The sequence below is a fragment of the Lepisosteus oculatus genome, chromosome 2, assembly GCF_040954835.1.
Source record: "Lepisosteus oculatus isolate fLepOcu1 chromosome 2, fLepOcu1.hap2, whole genome shotgun sequence".
Lineage (NCBI taxonomy): Eukaryota > Metazoa > Chordata > Actinopteri > Semionotiformes > Lepisosteidae > Lepisosteus > Lepisosteus oculatus.
Window position 1 is genome coordinate 70,012,352 of NC_090697.1, and position 21,316 is coordinate 70,033,667.

General features: G+C 43.7%; 1 protein-coding gene across 2 annotated transcripts in view; it reads right to left on the reverse strand.

Annotated features, from left to right (window-relative positions):
* Positions 1–20,782, reverse strand: part of ebf2 (EBF transcription factor 2) — a 60,137-nt gene extending 39,355 nt beyond the window's left edge. For both annotated transcript variants that reach the window (XM_015343781.2, XM_006625330.3), the window contains exons 1-6: positions 20,160–20,782; positions 12,950–13,106; positions 11,488–11,551; positions 9,955–10,010; positions 8,375–8,448; positions 5,401–5,469 (exon numbers count right to left, since the gene is read on the reverse strand). In XM_015343781.2, coding sequence (XP_015199267.1) covers positions 5,401–5,469; positions 8,375–8,448; positions 9,955–10,010; positions 11,488–11,551; positions 12,950–13,106; positions 20,160–20,293 — 554 coding nt within the window. In that variant the 5' untranslated portion in view covers positions 20,294–20,782. The remainder of the gene's footprint in view (positions 1–5,400; positions 5,470–8,374; positions 8,449–9,954; positions 10,011–11,487; positions 11,552–12,949; positions 13,107–20,159) is intronic.
* Positions 20,783–21,316: the final 534 nt, after the last annotated feature.

Below are 21,316 nucleotides of genomic sequence, written 5' to 3' on the forward strand. Positions count from 1 at the left end.
AACACACACAACATTAATTATTGTACATAAAAATGCTGATCCTTCAGAGATCCATCCTTGCTTGTTTGCTAGTGGTGCTGATAAATCACTTATACGTCTTGAATGATTACAAATACAATTTGTTCAATGAAGAAATTCAGTGGTCCTGGGCTTCCTGTAGAGGTGTGCTCACATAAACCATGGTACAAAGTGCAAGACGCAAAGCACTGAGACGTCATGTCCAGAGCACAGAGAACTGTGGTGCACCATGGTGAAAGAGTGATGAAAATGTATGATAAATTAACCCTAAAAGAATGAAGTACAGAGAGAAGCCATTACACTGGAAAAGTGTCAGCAGCTCACTTTAGGGCAGAAAGTACTGTACTGTTGATAAGTTTTGTACAGATATATATTATATACAAATATGTAATATATTTTAAAAATACAGTACTTACGTACTTTCATTAGTTCCAGTGTACCTTCTTAATTCTGCAAGGATGTGTTCATATCAAGTCAAGGCTGGTTGCAATGTAGCGTGTACTTAGTAAAAACCCCTTAACAAACCTGAAGAAATGTTCTGCCATGCACTGGAACCAGCTTTAACAGCGACATTTTTCAAATTCAGTGGTTATTCCATTTTCTGGGGTTTTCCAGAAGAGGTGCTTTGCAGGCAGCAGGCAGCAGTTCAGGACAGGCAGCAGTTTAGGGACTTTGTAACTGGATGTTGTGGGAGAGGCGCCCCCTTGTGGGCAAGAGAAAATACCCCGGCCGCATAAATTAATTCAAAAGCAATTTGCATTGGATAGCAGTGGCGGTCTAATAAATGAAGGATTTAACAGCTGCGTTCCACTGGAGATGTGAACCCACAAACTTCTAGATAAAAATCAAGAGCCACTCCCCTCCACACCACACAATCCACCTACAATGTGGACTCTAACGAAAAATGGTGAAGAAGCCACAAAACTCCCAATAGCACATAAAAAATGTATTGGTGATTTCAGTGTTCAGAATAGATCCTAACAGCCAGGAACCCTTCAGTGGGTTAGAGACCTGATGTGGTTTCTCACACTAGAAATAGGACCATTTTCTAAAGCCTAGCAGCCCTACCTGACCAGCACCCAGATGGGCCATAGATTCAACATAATCATTGCCTTGGAGACGCAGTAGCTAGCCGTACTGATGTGTTTAAAATAGAGTGTGACTCTTTCAGCTGACGGCATCACTCAGGCACAGTGCTGAATGCAGTGGGTCCCCCCTATAAGCAGGACACTTCGGGATCCAGGGTGAAAATCTAGGAATTATTGATTATCGTACTGACCATCTCTCTTTCCATGTCTGTGCAGTGCTATCGTCCTGTTGGGCTTGTAATTATGCACAGTCAGAGGACCTTAAAAAACCCAAACGGGCTGCAGAGAAATTTCTCCGGACGGGCTGGAGCAAGTCAGCAGGTCAGGGGGTCCCAAGAGCCCGAGCACATTGGCCCCCGTAAGCGTTATTCTTGCTCGCAAGAAGAGAAAAAAGAGCAACGGCAGATTCTGTCATTCAAAGCCAAGCCAGCAGAAAGCCCTCTGCTCCTGGCGCTGGTGTCCAAGACTTTCCCTTGTTAAAGATTATCGGTCTTTCTGAATGAATCTGGGATTAGGGTAAGATAGAGTATTCGGAGCGGCGCCGGAGAAAGGGAAGGAGACGAAGCAGTGGAGGGGGTGGGTCAGAGGCTGAGGGGGTTAGCTTTGCAATATGGGAAGGAGATTAAAAGAAGGCTGGGGAATTGTACCCCCAGTGTTTCTAATGTGTTTTAATAACCCTGCCTAATTACTTCGATATCAGATGGGTTCGGAGGGAGGACAGGCCCCCAGCTTGCTGAATGTTAATTGGAGAACAGGTGTTGAAGCTTCTCAAAATGAGGCTTCTGATTACTACAGCCAGGGAAACAAATGGCCTCAGCAGCTCGGCTTCAATAACATGAATAATTTAGGCTGCAAGGAGCGATGAGGGAAAGGTCAAGCTAGGGGTCATACACACAGATACACACACGCACACCCAAAACCATACACACCCGCCCCCCATCTCCTCTCCTGCACACACACACACACACACACACACACACACACACACACACACACACACACACACACACACACACACACACACGGTCTTACTAACTCCCACCCCCCGGCCCCCATCCCCGGCCCTGCAAAACAGAGAGGAAGAGCCCTCAAGGCACAAACACCAGCAAAAATACTGTCAGTCCAGCAAGGCCAATTCAAGCAACAGCTCATCCCTTTTGCAGAAACACAAAACCACATGCGAGCAGAAGTCAGCGACGAGTTCTGACTTTCACTCACACACACACACACGCACGCACGCACGCACGCACACACACAAGGAGAGCGAAAAGGTACTAGAACAAGGCCCGGACAAAACGGACATGTGTGTCCTGACCGGAATCAGCAGCCTGCTCAGCGCTTAATCACTTCAAATCTTTGCAAACGCGTCGAATTAAATAAAGCATTAACAGCCGCACAGCGCAGGCCACTGTTTCCAGGTGAGAACCATTAGGTGAAACCTTTCAACCTTGCCAAAATTACAGCATCCACAAGGAGTGGAATCTACACATTTTCCAGCCGTTTTCCTCTCCAGTTTGAGGACACTGTCCAAGCCCTCAGATCTATCTCTAAGCAGCAATATGCACAAAACAGTTCATCTACAATACATAGAGAAGCTTATTAGCCACCCAAGAAAAAGACATACTTCAATTTAAAATGTAAAGATATATAAAACTATAAAACCCCCAGGTTACTTATAAATGTTTTTTTCTTTGGGTTTTTGGGGAGGGGGGAGGGAAAGGGGGGTTATTGGGAAAGTTATTCCAAAAATGAGAAAAACATCTGTGCAAAGGAATTCTGGGAAACTCAAAAGACAACAGCCTTTTCTTTTTTTTTCATCTTTTTTTTCCGTTAAAAGAAAACTATCTTGAGCGATCCTTAGAGACGTACTGTCAACAAAGCAGCCAGCTCGAACAGAGAAGGGAGAGATGGAGGGAAAGAGAGAGAGACGGTCTTCGAGAGAGGGAAATGCAATTGTCATGACAACATCATATCAAACGAGACATGTTTTTCTTGTCAACTGTACTGTCAGTGGTGTGCTTAACTTCAGTTAACACAAAACTTGGGAGCCTTCGAAGAGTTTTTTTTTCTCTCCAAAGAGCTAAACAAATTTTCTTTCATTGAATACCACACCTATCACAGGAAATACAAAATTCAAACAGTAGCTGAAAAGAAAGTGAGGTAAAATGATAAAACGATCGATGTCTCATATCAGTCTGATACAGGAGACAGAACTCTTCACACAGCTCCAGGAAAATGTAACAAGTCGTTAAATGTAAGTAAGAAATTTGGAAAGTAAATAATGTAAAAGTTGTATTTTTTCTCTGAAATTGATTTAATGAATAAAACAATGTACTTGGGCTGTATATTTACAAAAAAAAAACTCTGTCACACTGGTTTCAATCAGGTTTTTTTCTGCTTCAATGATATTCGGGCATAAGAAGTGTCCCGTGAAGAAGATAATTCAGATTCAATTGCTTGAGAAGAGCACGCAAACTGTCATCAGCGCGTGCCGACCAAGAACAATTTGCCCTGTCGAGGTCTTCGGTGTGTAAAATCTTATTACCACAACAGGGTAACTAGATGCATGAAAAGGCTCTGCAGTTTTGTGGGTAGTTTTGCAGATTTCCAGACAGCATGCACAACGAGGCCAAGTGGGGTGTCCTTATGAATACATGTGTGGAGCTTTGATAAATACGCCTGTAGGTGTCAGGACCCTCTCTTCTGTTTTACACAGCCGGCTGGCTCCTGACTATGTATAGCTGCAGGCCATCCCCCCCACACACCCACACGCACACGCACACACACACACACTCCCCCGCCCTGATAACCCACCCCAGTCCCCAGGCCCACTGCCTTTATGGCCAATAAACCGGCCAGTGATTTGCAGGCCCTTATTACACAGCCAGCCAGCCACACTCCAGCTCTCCCACCCACCCACTTCCACAGCACATTACAGAGGCACCGCTAAAGGCACAATAAATTAATGTGGGACCGAGTTCATTCCCAGCTCTATTAGTGCGCTGCTGCCACTTACCATCAGCGTTGACCCACGCTGGGGGAAAGTGTATTTTAAATACCCTCTTCTTCTTCCTAAGAGCCAAGGTGCAGTGGTACAAGACACCTCTAAGAAGGTAGTCTGGTCAGAGTCTGATCCGCAGAGCGCTCCCAGTAGACGAGCTGCCAGAAGCTAATACCCAAGCCATGTTCCCTCTTCCAACAGGTCCCTTTTCCTAAGCTTGTGTCTTGCTCGGAGATTTTATTTAAGCCTTTGTTAATTAGCGGATTATGTCTGATTCTTGGGTAGTGCTTGGAGTGGAATAAAGAACTTCTTTTGGGGCTGGGAGCAGTTGCTGTTTTTTCAACGTTTGCGATAAAAAAAGGCCAGAACGCAGTAGTCGTGTGTCTGTGGAAAGCAAAAGGAGCTTCCACATAAAAACAGTGTCAGCCTAATGCTGTTTATGCTTCCCGTTTGTCTTTTGTTAAGACTAAAGAAAACAGCGAAGCTGGGAAACGACAAAAGTTTTGCCTTCGACCTTCCCAGTGTCACAAGGAAGACTGAAGCTGAAACGTTTTTTGTCATAATCCGTTTCACTCAGGTTCTTGTTGCTATACATGGTGGGATTTGCTTTGCGTTCGGAAGATAGGTTCGATCAAATTACACTAGCCCTGAAACAAAAGTCAAAATAGCCTTGCAGTTCGGGTCTCTAGCTTGTGGTAACACCGTCAACAGAATTAAATTCTGAACAGAATTCTGGTCAGAGGCTCTTTACAAATCGTGCAACAGGATGTTACCATTGTCTGTCCCTGGCAGATGACAAGGACACCCGTGTCCCTCAGCAAACAACCCCTTCTCCAATGTGTTGTGTAGGTTGTGAAACACTGCACCGTGGGAAAGAATTAGTTGTGTGAATAAAAACCACACAGTCATCTTCCCAGATGACAATACGGGATGGGTCAGGGAAGCCCAGTTTTGCACAGTAAGAAGAAAATAAACATTTAAGCCATTACACTGGAAAAACTCACTAGAGCTGAAATGAGATGCTAAATACACATTTTTGTTTCTGCAGTGCTGAAATTGCGTAGAAGTTTGAAACTGGTCTAAAGAGGTTTTGATTTTTAAAAGTCCATATCTACAGACACAGCATCTGTGAGACGGCTCTCGGAAGCTGCCAACGAAGCTGACAAGCTACAGTAGGAAAAGACAGGAAGAAGGACCCCCGATGTGGCCTTTTCCCAAAGTGACCCGCAACAGACACGCTGTCAAGGGGACGCGGCGTTCCCCGAAAAAGAGGGGGACCCCAGTTTCTCCTACCTGTCAATGATCACGGGGTCAGAGGGCGTCTCGTTGCGATTTCCACAGCTCTTCTTTTCACAGCAGCGGCTGCAGACACAACACAGGCACAGCTCGTCAGATCAGGACCAGAGCACCCCCACGTTCCACGGCCATCTCTGTCAGTAGGTACCCCGAGATCAAGACCAAGCACCCCCACGCACCCCACACACCCACATTCCACAGCCACCTCTGTCAGTAGGTACCCCGAGATCAAGACCAAGCACCCCTACGCACCCCACACACCCACGTTCCAAAGCCACCTCTGTCAGTAGGTACCCTGAGATCAAGACCAAGCACCCCAGGCACCCATTTTCCAAAGCCGTCTCTGTCAGCCGGCACCTCCAGATTAGACCAGAGAGCCCCCACGCCCCAGACACCACTTTCTAACTCAGCAGACACCTCCAGATTAAAATGAAGTATCCCCATGCACCCCTCACCCACGTTCTAACAGCATCTCTGTCAGTAGTCACCCCCAGAGTAGACCGCCGTGAAAGCATATCGAAGCCTGAAACAGCGATCATAGTAACATGAACCACCCACAGGAGTGGCACTGCTCAGTCCCAGACCTCCTTTCTGCAACAGGCTCAGGACTTGTCTGTTCTAAACCTCTCAGATACACCCTTCTGTAGCTCCTACACTGTATTGTGCTTTGTTTTTAATTGTCAAGCTGATGATGAAGTTTCTAAATTGCACTTAATCTCTGTAAATGTACCAGATAGGTGCTTACTTTAATATCCCTTTGAGTATTTTAGATTTCCATGGTGTTTGAGTCTCACACCTTTTCCTGTGCTAGCAATGTTGTCATTTTACTCATTTAATCTGCTTTTTCGGCATGTCAACTTTGCAGGCATGGATAAGGATAAGGGCATATGCTAAGCAGGTAACAGCAATAAAAATGGATCCTATCCCTACAAGCCGTGATCCAGCCACACTTTCGTCAGTTCCTTTAACGAAAGCCAAGCTCTCTTTCTTTTAAATATGTGAAGCAGAGGCGACGCACTCATACAGAAAAGAGCGTGACTCCCCAAGAACGAAACAAAAGCAACAGAAAGTAATCTGGCACCCCAGCAATCTGTCACTGATTTTGAAATCAAATACAGCCCACCCCCCCTCCCCCCCTGCTGCAGCCGCACCCTCCTCCTCTAAAACACACATAGCCCCCCAACACACCCACTGCACACACAAACACACACGTACATACACACACAGGTCCCCTCCCCGGCCAGCTTGGCTTTGTGTCAGTCGAGAGAGACACCTCCTCATTGCTGCATAACAAAAGTACCTCAATCCACGCCATCTGCCACCTACAACCCCCTCCCACCCAGCCTCCCCGACTGACAGCCCAGCTTGCCTGGCCCGATACTCCCACCCTCCCAGCCCGGTGGCTCAGTTCCCAGCTGTGAGGCTTGCCCTCTCCCTCTGCAGGCCGTTATTAGCCAGCTGTGAGTCAGCACGGGCATCTGCTGGGAGCACAATGGCTTCTAACCCCGAGTAGCCGACCGAGACACTGTGTCCCAGCATGGCCACTGACAGCAGCCCCTTTATTCCAGCACGGCTTCATTATCAGAGAGCCGACTATAAATAAGACATGAGCTTTATTTTCTTCTTGGCCCTCTTCCCCTGTTTTTCAGCGTAACGTAGTAGGAACAGGGAGTGCGAGTGCTTGGTGGCTTAGAGTTAAAAAGTGTTTTTTTTTTCTTGTGATTTATGGGAATTTATTTTGAGGGACTTCTTTCATTTGGAATTGCAGTTCTGAGTTTGCATATTCTTTCCTCGTTCTTTTTTAAACGCCCGCTTAACCTTTATTGTCAAGGTTAAGACATTCTCCTTATTTTTGGGAAAAACATGAGCCCCTACCGGCTGTTTGTTCCGGGCTCTTTGAACACTGTAACACTGAGCAAGCTTTCAGAATGCCAGATCTTCTGAATTCTTGGAAGGAAGCCCACAAAATGACAGGCTGAAGAAAGTTTTACACCTCGTGTTCAGGCATTGTTACACCCTAGCCTTGTACAGTACATAGGGAAGGTTTGAATAGACCTAATAAAATATAATCAGAAGTACAGGAAGAAGCCTACAGTTTACAGCAGGAGAAACCAGATATGAACTCACAGTTGGTGTGAGTCTCAAAAATTGAGTTCAAGTCTGGATCAGTCCTTGACTTTGCGTAAGAGTTCAAGGCTACACAAAATACATATAGCAGTATACTGACATCGTAAAACAAGGGAAATCTGAAGTTGGACATGACATTATTTAAAAGAAATGCCCAGCTTGCGCATCTCTTCAAGACATTGGCATGAACAATGATCAAGAAATCCACACCAGTCCACTGTACAGTTTCTAAATAACAGAAACATTCTGTGTTTCCCATCAACATGAAAATAAGACAGTTCAGTAGTCTGGACAAACCCTGCCCATGCTGGGAGAAGAGAGGGTGACTTCCCTCTCTGAGGATCCCATCTGGAATCATGAACCCCCTGACCCCTTCTATGCAGGATGAACCAGGGAGCTGCTCCATGGGCGCAGATGGGGAGGAGGGAGGTGTCCGAAAACTAAACCTGCGCAAGTGAGTCAGCAAGCGACGCGATATTTAAGCAGAAGTGGGTGAGAATAGGGTGTGTAACAGACTTCTGTTAAAAACTACCTTCATCCTCAATCTCCTTTAGAATTGCCAACAGAGGACCAAAACTAGTATGTTCTTGGGCTATAAAAGGAGATTCTTGTGTGTAGACAAGAATTCTCCATTTTAAATTCTATCACATTTCAATAAGGGGGTCTGGCCATGACACCAGGGTTAATGGCCCTGCTACTGGAACTTCAACTCCTCATCTGCCAATAGGATGGGGATGGCAAGATGGGGATTATTTGCTCCCACCAATTTTTAGTTTAGCTCTTAGGCTGAGGTGGCGTCAATGAGAAGATGCAGATAAAGAGGCTGGGAGTGGAGATATCGTACCTGCACATAACCTCGTGGGTGAGCAGGACTCTGCACATCTCTGGGTTTTTGTTCTGTCCCTCGTACGCAATCGGCTAAAGGAACAAAACACAGATATGTTAGGATCTTTTGTCATTTCTATCTATCAGAATTATTAACAGCATTAACTGGGATATTTTAGGCCTTCAGTACAAAGAGCTTTTTGTATACGTTCACTACAGTGTACCATGGTAAAAGCAGAGTGCAGATAAATGGACCAACGTTATATCATCGTAAAAGCATGGTATAAGAGAAAAAGATATGGTAATGTACGGTAAGAAAAAGGAATAGCTGCAGAAAAAGAATATAGCAAATTTGCCCAAGGGATCAACTGCAGCTTTTAATATAAATTTCCCACCTTGTGGTACGGAAATTGATTAGCTATTAAAAATGGAAATACATAGCCCTCTTTTTAAGCATTTATTGTTGATGCTGATTAAATGGATCATGAATTAACTAACGTAATATCCCATTTGATCTATTTTTCTTCACGGATAGCTTGCACTGGCCAGCTCAGTCTACACAAATATCAATTTACTTAAGATAAGCAGCTTTTTTTCAGCCCTACCATCTTTTCCATGAGCTCCTTTTTTTTTCAAACAAGACAAAGTGGGGCACTTTGAAGGGTGTAAGTCAAATGATTGAATTAACGACGTATACACCGGAAAACCAGTGTTCGTTGATCTAAACTCCTTTTGTGCTTATATTTAAAAAAAGAAACCAGGGCATTCATTCGAGCAAAATAAATAATTACTTAGGAAATGTACAGTCTTTCTTCCTTTATTTTTGTTTTTTTATCTTGTTTTTCTAATTCCCACAAGAGGAACATCTTTCAAAACGAAGTTACGTCAAGCCTGGTTTCGAATGCAAAGCCTAGAAATCTCATCATGTCTGTGTGGAGGACAGCTGTTAAACAGCCAGGGGAACCTGCATCATCTCCAGTGCAACCCAGAAGAACATTGATAGGAAGATGTATTATTTCTAAGAGGCTTTCAAAAATCGCAGATGGCTGATTTGATGATGAGATCTCTTGGGTCACTATGCTGCTGACGGGGGAGGTGACCTGAATAGTTTTTGCTCATCGCTAACCTAGTCTTCGATCAGCACCCACATCCATGTACAAACGTGGGCTCATCTGGGTGTGCTGTGGCAAAATGTCTGGGACCCAGTGAAAGCCTCAGCAGGCACAGTTCATTCAGTACAGAGCTCCTTCCCTTTTCTATGTCAATGTCTTTATTCAGGGTTTGCACTCTGACGTGTACTTTGCTTTTTCCTAAGCCTCCTTACTATGAGACACCTAAAGGTCTTCAGAAAAAATAATGTTATGGACATCAATGATCTTGTGTTGCATCCCAAGGTCCTTTCCAGGCAGCTCCATTCAGGACTGAGTCCGTCCGCTCACACAAAGCTTTCTGGGAGTGTGGAACAAACCAGCAAACCATGTTATGGACACCAGCAAAGCTGAAAGCTTGGCAAACTCCTTGTTGGACAAGTACTATGCACTATAGGCAGCAACCCTGAAGACATGTGTCTTGGACATGACAGTGGTGGAGTTCCCTCACCTGTTTGGTGACCGAGTCAATGAGCCGTGCATACAGGTCCTGCTCTGTTCGCACACCTAGGGACACAAAAAAGCCCACAGGACAGTGGATTAGAGTGCCGTCAATTATAACACCCAACAGCAGCCAGCTCTGGCCCTCACAGTCTATGACAGCCCTGCTGTTCTCATACTACTTTACCAAATGGAACCAATTGACCCATTGGTCAAAATCCTTATTGTTCTCATTAAGGCCTTTGCGTGCCTGAAAATACTGACCAGGCTGTTGGTTTGCAGACTCTGGGTTGGCTTTGGCAACTTTAAAGTCTATCTGGGTTCACTTGCTGGCCTCTGCCCCCTCGCTACAAGTGGGTACTACCTGTGTCGACTGTCGGAACATGTGAAGCAAGGCGTGTGCAGATGTGCTTGCTACACGCCAGCATCTACCTGCACGGCTGGAGCAGTTCCCGAGATGAAAATGACACAGTGTTTTTAAAGGATCGCACTTGAACGAATCCCCATCAGGGAATGATACAATGCCCGATCACCAGTATTCAAAGTGTTTTTTAGAGTACCTAAGACATCGTACTGCTGCTGCTCAATAACATTTAAAGCGCTAGGAGCATTAGAGTGTCAATACAAAGCACTTTGGTTTCACTTTGAGCTTTGGAGGCTTGAATGTGAGGGGGGAAGGGCTGTCTTCTCAGTTTGCTTTCATCTCACTCCCAGAGGTAGTTAAAAACAAGTCTTCAGAGACTCCAGGGAACAGAAGACTACTTGCATCCAGTCATATGTTTTGTAACTACAGACTTAGCATTATTCAATTCATTAGGCTACACAGAATATCACTTTTCATCTGAGGATTTTTTTTTTTATTTGAAATTGTGCCTTTTCAGACTGAAAACCATCTCAAGGCTTTTACAAAGCCGTGCTGCAAGAGGGCCGACAGTAGAAGAGTTACTTTATATTGGTTAATCATGTTTTCAACAATGGATTGCTTGAGGCTAACAAACAGTGGGCTGCTCAGATTAGTTCTCAGATTCAAGTACGTGTGTAAAAAACAATACTTCCTTCGTAAAGCAAAATAAATTCAAAATTCACAAGACCATTATTCTTCAAGCCTCACTTCCATGTGCAACAGTATGAAATTAAGCGTATTTTCTCATATGCTCACATTGGAAAGGATGGCCCTCTGTGGCCTACAAAAAAGCTCTTATCCAATTAGTTTATTGAGCCCATAGGAAAACTGCGGTGGCTTTCAAGTTCTGTGCATGTGCAATGATTTATCTTAAATATAGCGTGTGAATAAGGGCAGAGCGCACTCACAGCATTTTTTGTTTATTTGTTTGTTTGTTTTTGCAGAAGCATTAGAAAATTATTACATTCCATAGTCATGGCAGTACTGAAATGTTTTCCGATATCAAATCAAGAATAAAAAGCAATGAAGCAGAAGTCAAAGTAAGAGTCTAACATATGTGGTTTGCATACAGTTGAGCAGACGCACAACTGGAACAGGCAAGCAGCAGACAGACAAACAGACAGGGGTCAGCAGTCTCACCATTGCTGTACAGGAGCTGGAGTTTGTAGTGTGTTCCATTGTTCGTTTTCTCTCCACTGTGTTCCTTTAAACAGAATCAGAGATAGTGTTACTTTCCACATCTAAATCGTGCATCTCCACACGCACAATCTTTATACGGTGTCCTTCAAATCAAAAATAACCCGAGGCCCTCCCTCTCTGCCTCCTGCAACCTCGCTAATTTTTTTAATGCATTATAAAGCATAGGCACTAAAATATCTCCAGCCTGAGCACACCACAAGTGTGCAGGAGCGCTGCCCGAGGTGGTGGTCTCCAGAAACCAGCAGGGTGCATTCAGGAAAGCTTGCTTGCACAAGGACAGCACTAAGGATCCGAGTTGCAATGCTATTCCTTCTGTGTTTTTCAAAAGCTAGAGCACAACATCAAGGTAGCTTTGCTCACTTCAATTAAGTGTGAATTCTGGTGCCTATGAATGGGTGTGTGACCCGTCTTTTGTTGTTCAGCACTTGAAGGGTTCTTCAGCATAAAAAAAAAACCTTAGCACTGATAGAGTGCAAGTAGCAGTTGACCTTGACCGTAAAAATATTTACCCCGTTCCTCTCCCCTTCCCCTTCGACTCCCACCAGCCCCCGCACAAACCCCCCACCCCCTTCCTTCAGCAACTCCATCAATCTCGCTCGCTGTTACTGGCCTCCAAGGAGCTTTCGAACCAGAGAGCCCAAATAGCTTCATCCAGAGAGGGCCGGGGAGCTCGCCGCAAGCCTGGGCTTGGATTTCCTCAGGGGCCAGAGATGCAATATAAATTCATACCGAAGGGCTGCCCCTAAACAGATGCCAGGCAACCGAGCAGAAAATGAACACTTTGCAATCCTGCGTGCTGTGGCTGGCTGTGAGGGAGCTGGAGGTGGCCTGTTGTTGTGTGAGCGCCCTGCACTGGAGTCCTGGCAGTGGAACGGTCCTGTAACGTTCGGTCTGGCAGAGCAAGTCTCTCTGGGTGACCCTGCAGCATGATCAAGCTCATTCGTGTCCCCTGCTGGAAAGGTCCACGTGCCCTAGACCTCTCTCAGAGAATGTTCACACACTGGATTGTTGAATTTTATATCCTTTTCCTCTGCCTTACGCTACTTTAAAGCCCCTCGGCTTTACTGTTATAAGATATAATAAGAATAAGATCACTTCTTGTATAAGGAATTTGTCTTTTTGCATATCCCAACTTGTAACCTTCTAGCCACAGGCACAGATCCTTACTTAGCCACAGTGCCACCGCAACGCCCCAATTCCTGCCTCCCTTCTCCTCTTATTACTGCCTCACTCCCTCTAATCTGACACTCGCTCATCTCTAACCTCAAGCCCAGACTTCCTCCCTGCCGGTCGTGTCCCCTTAGCCACTGTCCCACACAGCCTTCTAGTGCCTCTGCCACTGAGGCACCAGCCCCCCGCCCCAGACCGGCGCCAACGAGCAGCGAGGACAGAGACAGAAGACCTTGTCGTGCTCCACGAAGTCCACGAACGCCGTCCTCTCCACCTCCACGGGCTGCCCCTGCCGGTCGTACAGCGCCAGGACAAAGTGGAAGAAGTTGGACTTGCGCAGGTTGGAGGGCGGCTGCTTCTCGAAGTGCGCCCGGGACAGAGCCACCCCGCTGCAGAGGAGAACACAGAGAGATGGAACAAAAGGGCACGGACACCCAGACCCTCACACTGGCTGCGTGATCTGCCCTGTGCGGCAGCCCTCTTCCCGCAATCAATAGTTCTCAATTCATTAAGAAGCGACGTTCTGCTCCACGGCCCTCATATTGTTTGAAGTGCTTTTACTTTCTTTTGCAATCTCGGGCGCAGAGTTAATGCAACCCACTCCAATGCCGAAACAAAGCGCTCCTACAGCGGTGTTGCAAGCCAGCGGCTCGCACTACATAAATGTCACAGATTTTTATCTCCGATCTTATGACCTCCTCCGGAAGCAAATTTCCAGCTATTCCAGCAGGAAGCTAAATTTCCCCCCATTTGACAGGATACAGGGGTGGTCTTGTTTGCTCTTCCACTTCAAACTGCAACACGGAATTCCTGATTGAAAAAGGTCTGGGCCCCTGAGCTCTCCACACCTGTCGGATTTACTTGCCGCTGCAAGCAATATTGGGCCATTTTGGGCGTCGATTTGTAACCCTGGAATACATTTTAAGTAAAAGCAAAAGGCTTAAGAGAATCTGACCTCCCCTGTATGTTCTGAAGGGCACCCACACAGATTTAAAAAGGCCGAATACTGCTGCAAATGACCATGAAGGCAGCTTGCTTGCAGTGTGTGTGCCATTAATGACCAACTGTTGCAGGAGAGAAGCACCACTGGAAAGCCCAGGGAAGACTGATGCACACTTTAGGTAAACATTAGCTGCAGCTGCATACCAAAGCCTTGCGATTTAAAATTAAAATCCTGATTTTCCTTAGAAAGTAAACATTTATGCCGGATTAGTATCTGTTGTTTTTTAGGCAGCCCTGATTACTCATGGAGATTATGCCTCCAGCCCTGGTAATGGGCTTAGCGAAGGGGTTTGCAGCTAATGATCTTATGCAAAAACTACTACTGTATTTAATTTAATAAGTCAGGTATTGATATGTACTTGCAATGAATGCTACATGCAAATCTGGATCATACTGCATCTATTTTGCTTTACCTTATTAGGCATGAAATCAGATGAGCTTTTTCAGAATGGCCTTTGCACCTCAATGATAGTTTTTAATTACTGCTGCTGTATGTTCCATGGAATTTACACCTTGACTCCTGCAGTACCCCTTATAGGAGCAGATATCAATTCATATATTATTGTTTAAAGGTTTTCTCTTGGAAAATAGTGACATTTTGACAGAGCAGGTCCAGAATCAGACCTTTTGTTTGATTTATTAATGAGCTCACCGTAAAATACGCGGCCGTTGTTCAGCTAGCTGAGTTTTAGATTTCAGTTATGTGCTTTTTAGTTGTATGTTTTTACGTATGTTTGTGTACAGATACAGTATAATACTGTATATGCAATCTCACTACGCTTTTATACAGACGCCGCTTCTGAATACGTATACTGTAAAACTGCTTTCCAGCTTTCCAATTCAGATGCTGTGTTAGAGTCACTTAAAAGCACATAAATATAATTAATTTAAGTAACTAACTGCTCGAGTCGAACTGTAATAAGATGTTAAATTAACTTATAAAGAACAGCCTTATGGGGGGACTCCTAAACACGAAACCCGAAAGTACAATAATTATTTCCAAAACAAGCCCTTGAAGAGCAATGGGAAATACAGTCTACAACAAATATAGTCTTTAGAACAGTCTATAGAAATAATTAAAAGATATAAATCGGACACGGCTGGCTCAAAATAATAAAGTAACGACATCTAAAACAGAACTCAAACGTGAAAGGTGATGCTGTTAAACAGAAAATAGCTTTCCCAAGTGAACGCGTACAGTAAGGTGGACTGGCCCCTTGAAAATAAAATCATTCGGACTATTTTGTTTCGTGATGGAGTTAGTATCGATTTTGAAATAAATGTACTACATGTCCATGTCCTTCAGAGATATACTGTATAATCCGATGTCATTCTGAGGTAGGTGCACACGCGCATATACATTGAGACTGGGCTACCGACTGCGGTCCTCACTTCGCTCAGTACAGTATAATAGCAGACAACACTTTTGAGCGGTGAGTTTATGCCCGTATATCCGTGACTTTGGAAAGTAAAAGTTAACGACCTCTCAAAGACAGATAAACGCTACGAAAAAGTCGTATATTTTATATCTTATATATATTTAAGTCCGGTGCGCCGCATTTTCTTCATTTGTAAACTAGGCAGTAACCTGTCCTATAGATCTCAACAGGATTTTGTAAAAAAAAAAGCACATAATGTATATATTCTTGTCTTTCAAAGTAAAAGAGTTCAGTTTGATAGCTTAAAACCTAAAAAGATTCGTAGTGAATTGAAATATGTCGTAGGAAACGTGGCTTCCTTGAGAACCAAAAGTAATATATGAAGTTGTTTACTGTTAACATTGATATTATTATTAATTTGTTTGGCTTATTCATATTGACGTGTATATCTCTCCATTAATACATTAGGGTTTTTTAGAGGAAAAAGTCTAATAGAAGTACTTTGTCAAGAGTACATCTGCACTTCCTCTTTCATCACTCTAGAGCTCCAACAACTTCTCCACAGATCTGCGCAAAAAAATATAATCCGTTATTTATCCAGCTAAGACACCCGAGATCAAATTCACGTTTACAATACACGGGGTTTGACGAGTTGGTGAGCCTTCACGGACTATTAGAAAGAGTCAAATACATTTGAATTGGTTTCAATTAATAGCATTGGATTTAGACATCCATAATTTAACTTAATCTAAACCAGCGGGGTGATTGTTTTACGCTGTAACGGTAAACTCGTTATCCAGCCATAAAATCAGATACCAGCCCTAAGTGCCACGTGTAGATATATCGAAGTTAAATCATTAAAAGGCTGTCCATCTTAGACGTCTTTCTGACAAAAGAGACAAGTATACACACATTCGTGAAGAATATTCCGGCTGACGAACACGGACCGCGTGACGCGTGAGCACGCACATCTTGGTACAGCCTGGGGTCCGGATGAAGTCATCTCTCAAAACGATCCCTCAGACTAGACCCCAAGCCTGTGCGGTCGGTGCGACAACTGTCAGACTTGACGTCTCAACGTACCGTGGCGTTTCCTAATCGGTTTTTTGGTTTAAGATAATTATAAAGACAAAATTACAGAACACTAGGTGTTGTGGACGGCGATTTGTACAGGTAAAAATCTCTATGCTCTATTTGTAACACCTTTAAAACATTAAGTGAAAACGCTTCTTACAGCAGATAATATTTGGGGGAAAATACCTGACAGTGATTTTTTTTCTCTCGTTTCCCCTTTTCATTTTAAATTCGCTTACAGAAACTTTAAACCTTCACCTTGGATACTTCAAAAATCCTCAGCACCACGCCATGAAGTTTTTAGAACTTAAATGACTTTTCTTATCTCGATCCGAGGTCGTTAAGATGCAGATAAATGAAGAAGAAAAAAACAATGACAAAATGACCTATTTTTCGTAGAATTTAAACGAATGCAAGGCAGACTAAACAAGACCAGTGTCCACACCAGTTTCTTGTCAGAATTGGCCGGTGCGTATAGCTGGGATTTAGAGGTTCAGGCGTATGGACCAGACTGTGACAAGGTTTATAGTTTGCTTACCAAGATGCAAGTATTCGACAGTAGATGTTTTTTTTTTTTATGACAGGTTTGTCACTCTGCGACTACTTTGTTTACGTGTTCCGTTTGAGAAAACGTTTATAAATTGTTTATAAATTGCAACTCCCCCACCATCTAAACCTTACCAACACATCAGCACCAACAAAATTATCCTTCCAGACGTTTCGCTGCAATTTTTCATAATGTTATTTACTTCAGCTTGTGTGCTGCTGTCTGTGAGATACCCTGTGATTTTTAATCCCTAAAGCCCGTATTTAGCCTGTTTCAAAGCCTTGAGTAGTGTCCCAAAGTTACAGTGGTACATAGTGCTACAGAAAAATGTTGTCTAACATTTTGAGAATGAAGAGTAAACTTTTTTTTAAGAAACAATATTTGCGATTTGGATTATTTGAACTGACCGGTGAATCACACTGAACAAGATTTCCGTCCATAAAATCACCTCTGTGTGGGCTATTATCGTGCTTCGATTTAAACGACTTAACTACTTTATTTAAACGTCTTTTATTTCGGTTTGAACTGTTTTCGATTTTTGGAAGAGAAAGAACGATATTGGTATAAAACAAATAGAAACCCAAACCGATGAATAACATTGTGCCTTTTTAAAAATATTCCCTTGAATCCACTCCGCTGTGCAAACACGACATTTTATTTTGTTATCAAAATATCATCCCCGCGAAACCCAAGGTTCGAACACATTCATAGTTTACGCCTTAAAAATAAAAATAAAACGTCAAGTTTTAAATCGCATTCGAAATTCGTTGGTTTCTTCTGAAATGTATATGAGCATTATTTCATTCTGAATTGTTTCTCTGTATGAGACGCATCATATCGAGCGGTGTATTATTACAATTTGACACAAATACATGCTGTGAGTAAATAACACGTCTGCTTATTAAAACAACTGTCAACACTTCAAAACGCAGCTCTGAAAGGGCTTCGAACGAAAGAAGGGTTTTAAACACTAGAAAACTAAACACTAGAACCACTTGCTAGTTCTCCTTTTGCATTGTTAGGTTTATCTTTTCGATTTTTATGGTCATTAAAATGCTGCGTTGATCACACCGCTCTATGCAATACGAGACGGATACTTAATCGATTGTATTTGCTCATTTTGGTTCGTTCTGAAATGCTTTTCTACCAATTCTGCTCAGACCACACCGAACTTCGAACTCGCCTCCTCTGCCCCCCTGATAATTACTCTGGGTAAGGTTGGCACAGGTCTGTGACTGTCACACTTTCGGGAAGACAGTCTTTAGTAAGACATTTGTCATGACGAACACGCACAGAATAAAGATTCAGTGTAACTACGGTTAAGTATAATTTAAATATCACCCTTTATTTCTGAACGAGAGCCTGTACGTAACGTGAACGGTTCATATTTTTTTTTCTTCGAAGAGGAATGTGTAACTTCCTCTGCCTCTACTTTTGATCTGTTTATTTTTAAAGTTGTGTTTTAAAGCAATTGCGCGTTAATATTGTTCTGTTTTACGTTTTAAGGCAATGCATATTTTTATTTATAAATGTTAGTGTGTATGCCACCAGGAAACGTGAAGGGCGCGATTTAATAAGACAGTGAAACAAAATCAACTTCGGAAAATTAGAAAAATCGGTAAGTAAACCGTCGAAACGCGCAAGAATCAACATTTCTTGTAGGAAATACTTCACATCAAAACGTTCAGTGCGCTGTTTCATACCTAACTGTGGGACAGACGCTTAAGCTAATAAAAATATCGGTTTAATATGAATGTGTTGAAATACGACGTGCTTTGACTGTTATTGCCTTTTCTAGTCATTTACAGTGTCACCCTAACACTTTCTAAGATTTATATTTGAATGGCAAATCAGAGTCCCACTCCATATAATAGTCAAATCTAGAAAAGCACAGGGATTTGGGGACAGGTCTAAAATTCAGATCAAACGTGTTACGAATATTAAGGTGCTTTTCCCCTTTTTAGAAAAATAAAAGTTGCATTTAGGACAAAAGCAATATCAATAATAGCTGCTACATTAACGACTATACACCAGTTCGAAATAGGATGAAATTTTCCATTTCTAATGCAGGCTTTGCAGTTTGTGGCTTGCATTTGATGAATCTCGATTTTTTTTTTCAAATTAGCCTGTGTTGTCAAAGGCACTTTTAGTGCGATTTAAATAGCTTTAGCTGCTACTGAGTAGGCTTTTGCAGTACACCGACTTTTCGGGTCTACCATAACCTCGACTTAAACCGCGTACTTTAACTACAAAAAAAAAACCCGACAACAAATTCAAACCCCTTAAAGAATATATCGCCCTGTTTCGATCCCCAGCAGTCTGCGTGAGGTGACAGCGTTATTTCGTCTCTGAAGCGATACAGACACCTACCCCCGTCGACGGGACGCGCCGCGTGCTTGTCATCAGTACAAAGGGCTGCTGTTTTTATTTATTTTCCGGGTGTGAACTTCAGAGCTGGAGTGCGATGGGACCTGTTGACTGCGGAGCTGGCAGTGTTACCCAGCGCAGCAGTCGGCACATATTGCTTGACACGTGAGCGTGGGGTTGAGGTCCCGCGTGTCATCTCTGAGCGATGCGCTTTTAAACACTTAGGGGATTATTATTGCTACTGTCGTTATCGCAGCATACTACACCGACATCCATGAATCCATTCACTAATCCACTTTCTAGCCGCCGGAGCCTATCCCGGCTGGAAGCGGGCACAAGGCAGAATGCGCGGAACTGGATGCCAGTCCTTTGCAGCGCAGATACACACACACCTATCAATAGGGGCAATTTTCCCAGCAGCCAACTTACATACCAGTATATCTTCGGACTGTGGGAGGAATCCGGTGGACCCAACTCCACGCAGACAGCACCCCAGGAATTGAACCCGGGACCCCAGCACCGCGAGGGGGCAATGCTAACTGCACATAGATCTTACTAGCTATATCGCGTTTACCAATGCGTTTGGATTATGTTGACATACATATACACGTCTTGGCGATCAGAGAACGTTAAACATACCAGATAAAACCCATACAAAATCTCACGTCCCCACTGCGATGTGCTACAAAGAATATGCGCCACAACTGTTACGCTCCTTCTAACGGAAACTAAAGCAAAAGCAAACCAATGAGATTAAAACAAATGGTTCTTCCATAACTTCTCTCCTGTGACTTTTCTTCCAGGACTGCCCGAGCCCGTTTTATCTGAATATCTTCATATTTCGCGCTGAAAAAGATGAATCAGCGGCGTATTTTTAGTTGCACTGTGGGTGAAGGCAAATACGTCGTTGACAGCTATTTCTAACCACCTACGTTACAAACCAAAGGCTACGCGCTCGCATGGAAAAAAAAAAAAAACAAGAGTGAATCAAAACCAGGAATGCAGTGGCGTTTTGAGAAAGTGAATAAAAAGAAAAATGAATGTTCACGAACCAGGAACACAGTGTACGTTACCTTTGTGCGGCGACGTTAGCGTCCACGACCCCAACGTTACGGACCCAAGACCGGACCGAATCCATCTCACCCCCGTGCTCTTTCTCTTTAATGCCGGATACTCCTCTGCTTAAGTGATCTTGAATCCCGAACATTTAAAAATGACTGGGACCGGGATTTGAACCAAAAAGTAAACGGGACACAGTTTTGATCTATTTCAAGTGGATCCAAACGGCCGCCGTCGCGTTTAATCGAAGAAACGAGGAGCAAAAAAAAAAAGGCACACAAGTTCTGGAGTTGTCAAAAATCTATAATTGTCTATCTTCTGAAGTTTCCTTGAAGTGAAAGGGTATGCAACAGATTTATTCCCCTTTTGGGTGCTATCATTGTTCAAACGAAAAGCAGGAATGCGTCCAGCATCGCTTCACTGTTAACGAGGATCACCTGTTCTGTCGTGGACATATATACACGCATGCAAAAGAACACACACGCGCGCTCGCTCGCACGCACACGCACACACACACACACAACACACACTCGAGCGAGAGGACATAAAGGAGACTTATGCGCTTTCTAATCCCGGATCAAACAGACTGATAGAAGGAACCCGTTGTGTGAGCGCATGGAGCAAGCCCGCACGCTGATGCCCCAGGAGTTTCAGTCATGAATGAGTTACATCCCCTGGATAAGGGCTTGGGGGGGGGGTGGTCGTTGACCAAATGCGGGGGTGCTCATTTGCATATGGATTCCGATTGGAGGACAGCTGATGTCGGCGGAATTATGCCACCTCTGTGTCCCTAGCGAGGAAGCAATTCCTGCTCAAATTCTGCCAAGTCCCAACTTCTCCTGGGGTGCCAGAGCGCCCTGCTACAACAGGGCAGCCCAAGTTTTTCGGGATGAAAAAAGTAAAAACCCCACAGCGACTAGATAATCACAGCATTACCGCAGATTTGAAGCGTGGAGATTTGATCATGCGCCCATATCCATTTTTTTCTTTTAAGTATGGGTCACGTTAATTAACTGTATGTAGGGAGACACAGGCTACAATCAGTGTAAACGCATCTTGTTTCCCCGGACGTGTGTTTTGATGTTGTTTAGTTTAGGAGAGGATAATTGATTAAGTCAAAATCGTTGTTTCAAAACGGGAAACAACACATTTTTTGAACTCCTAAAAAACC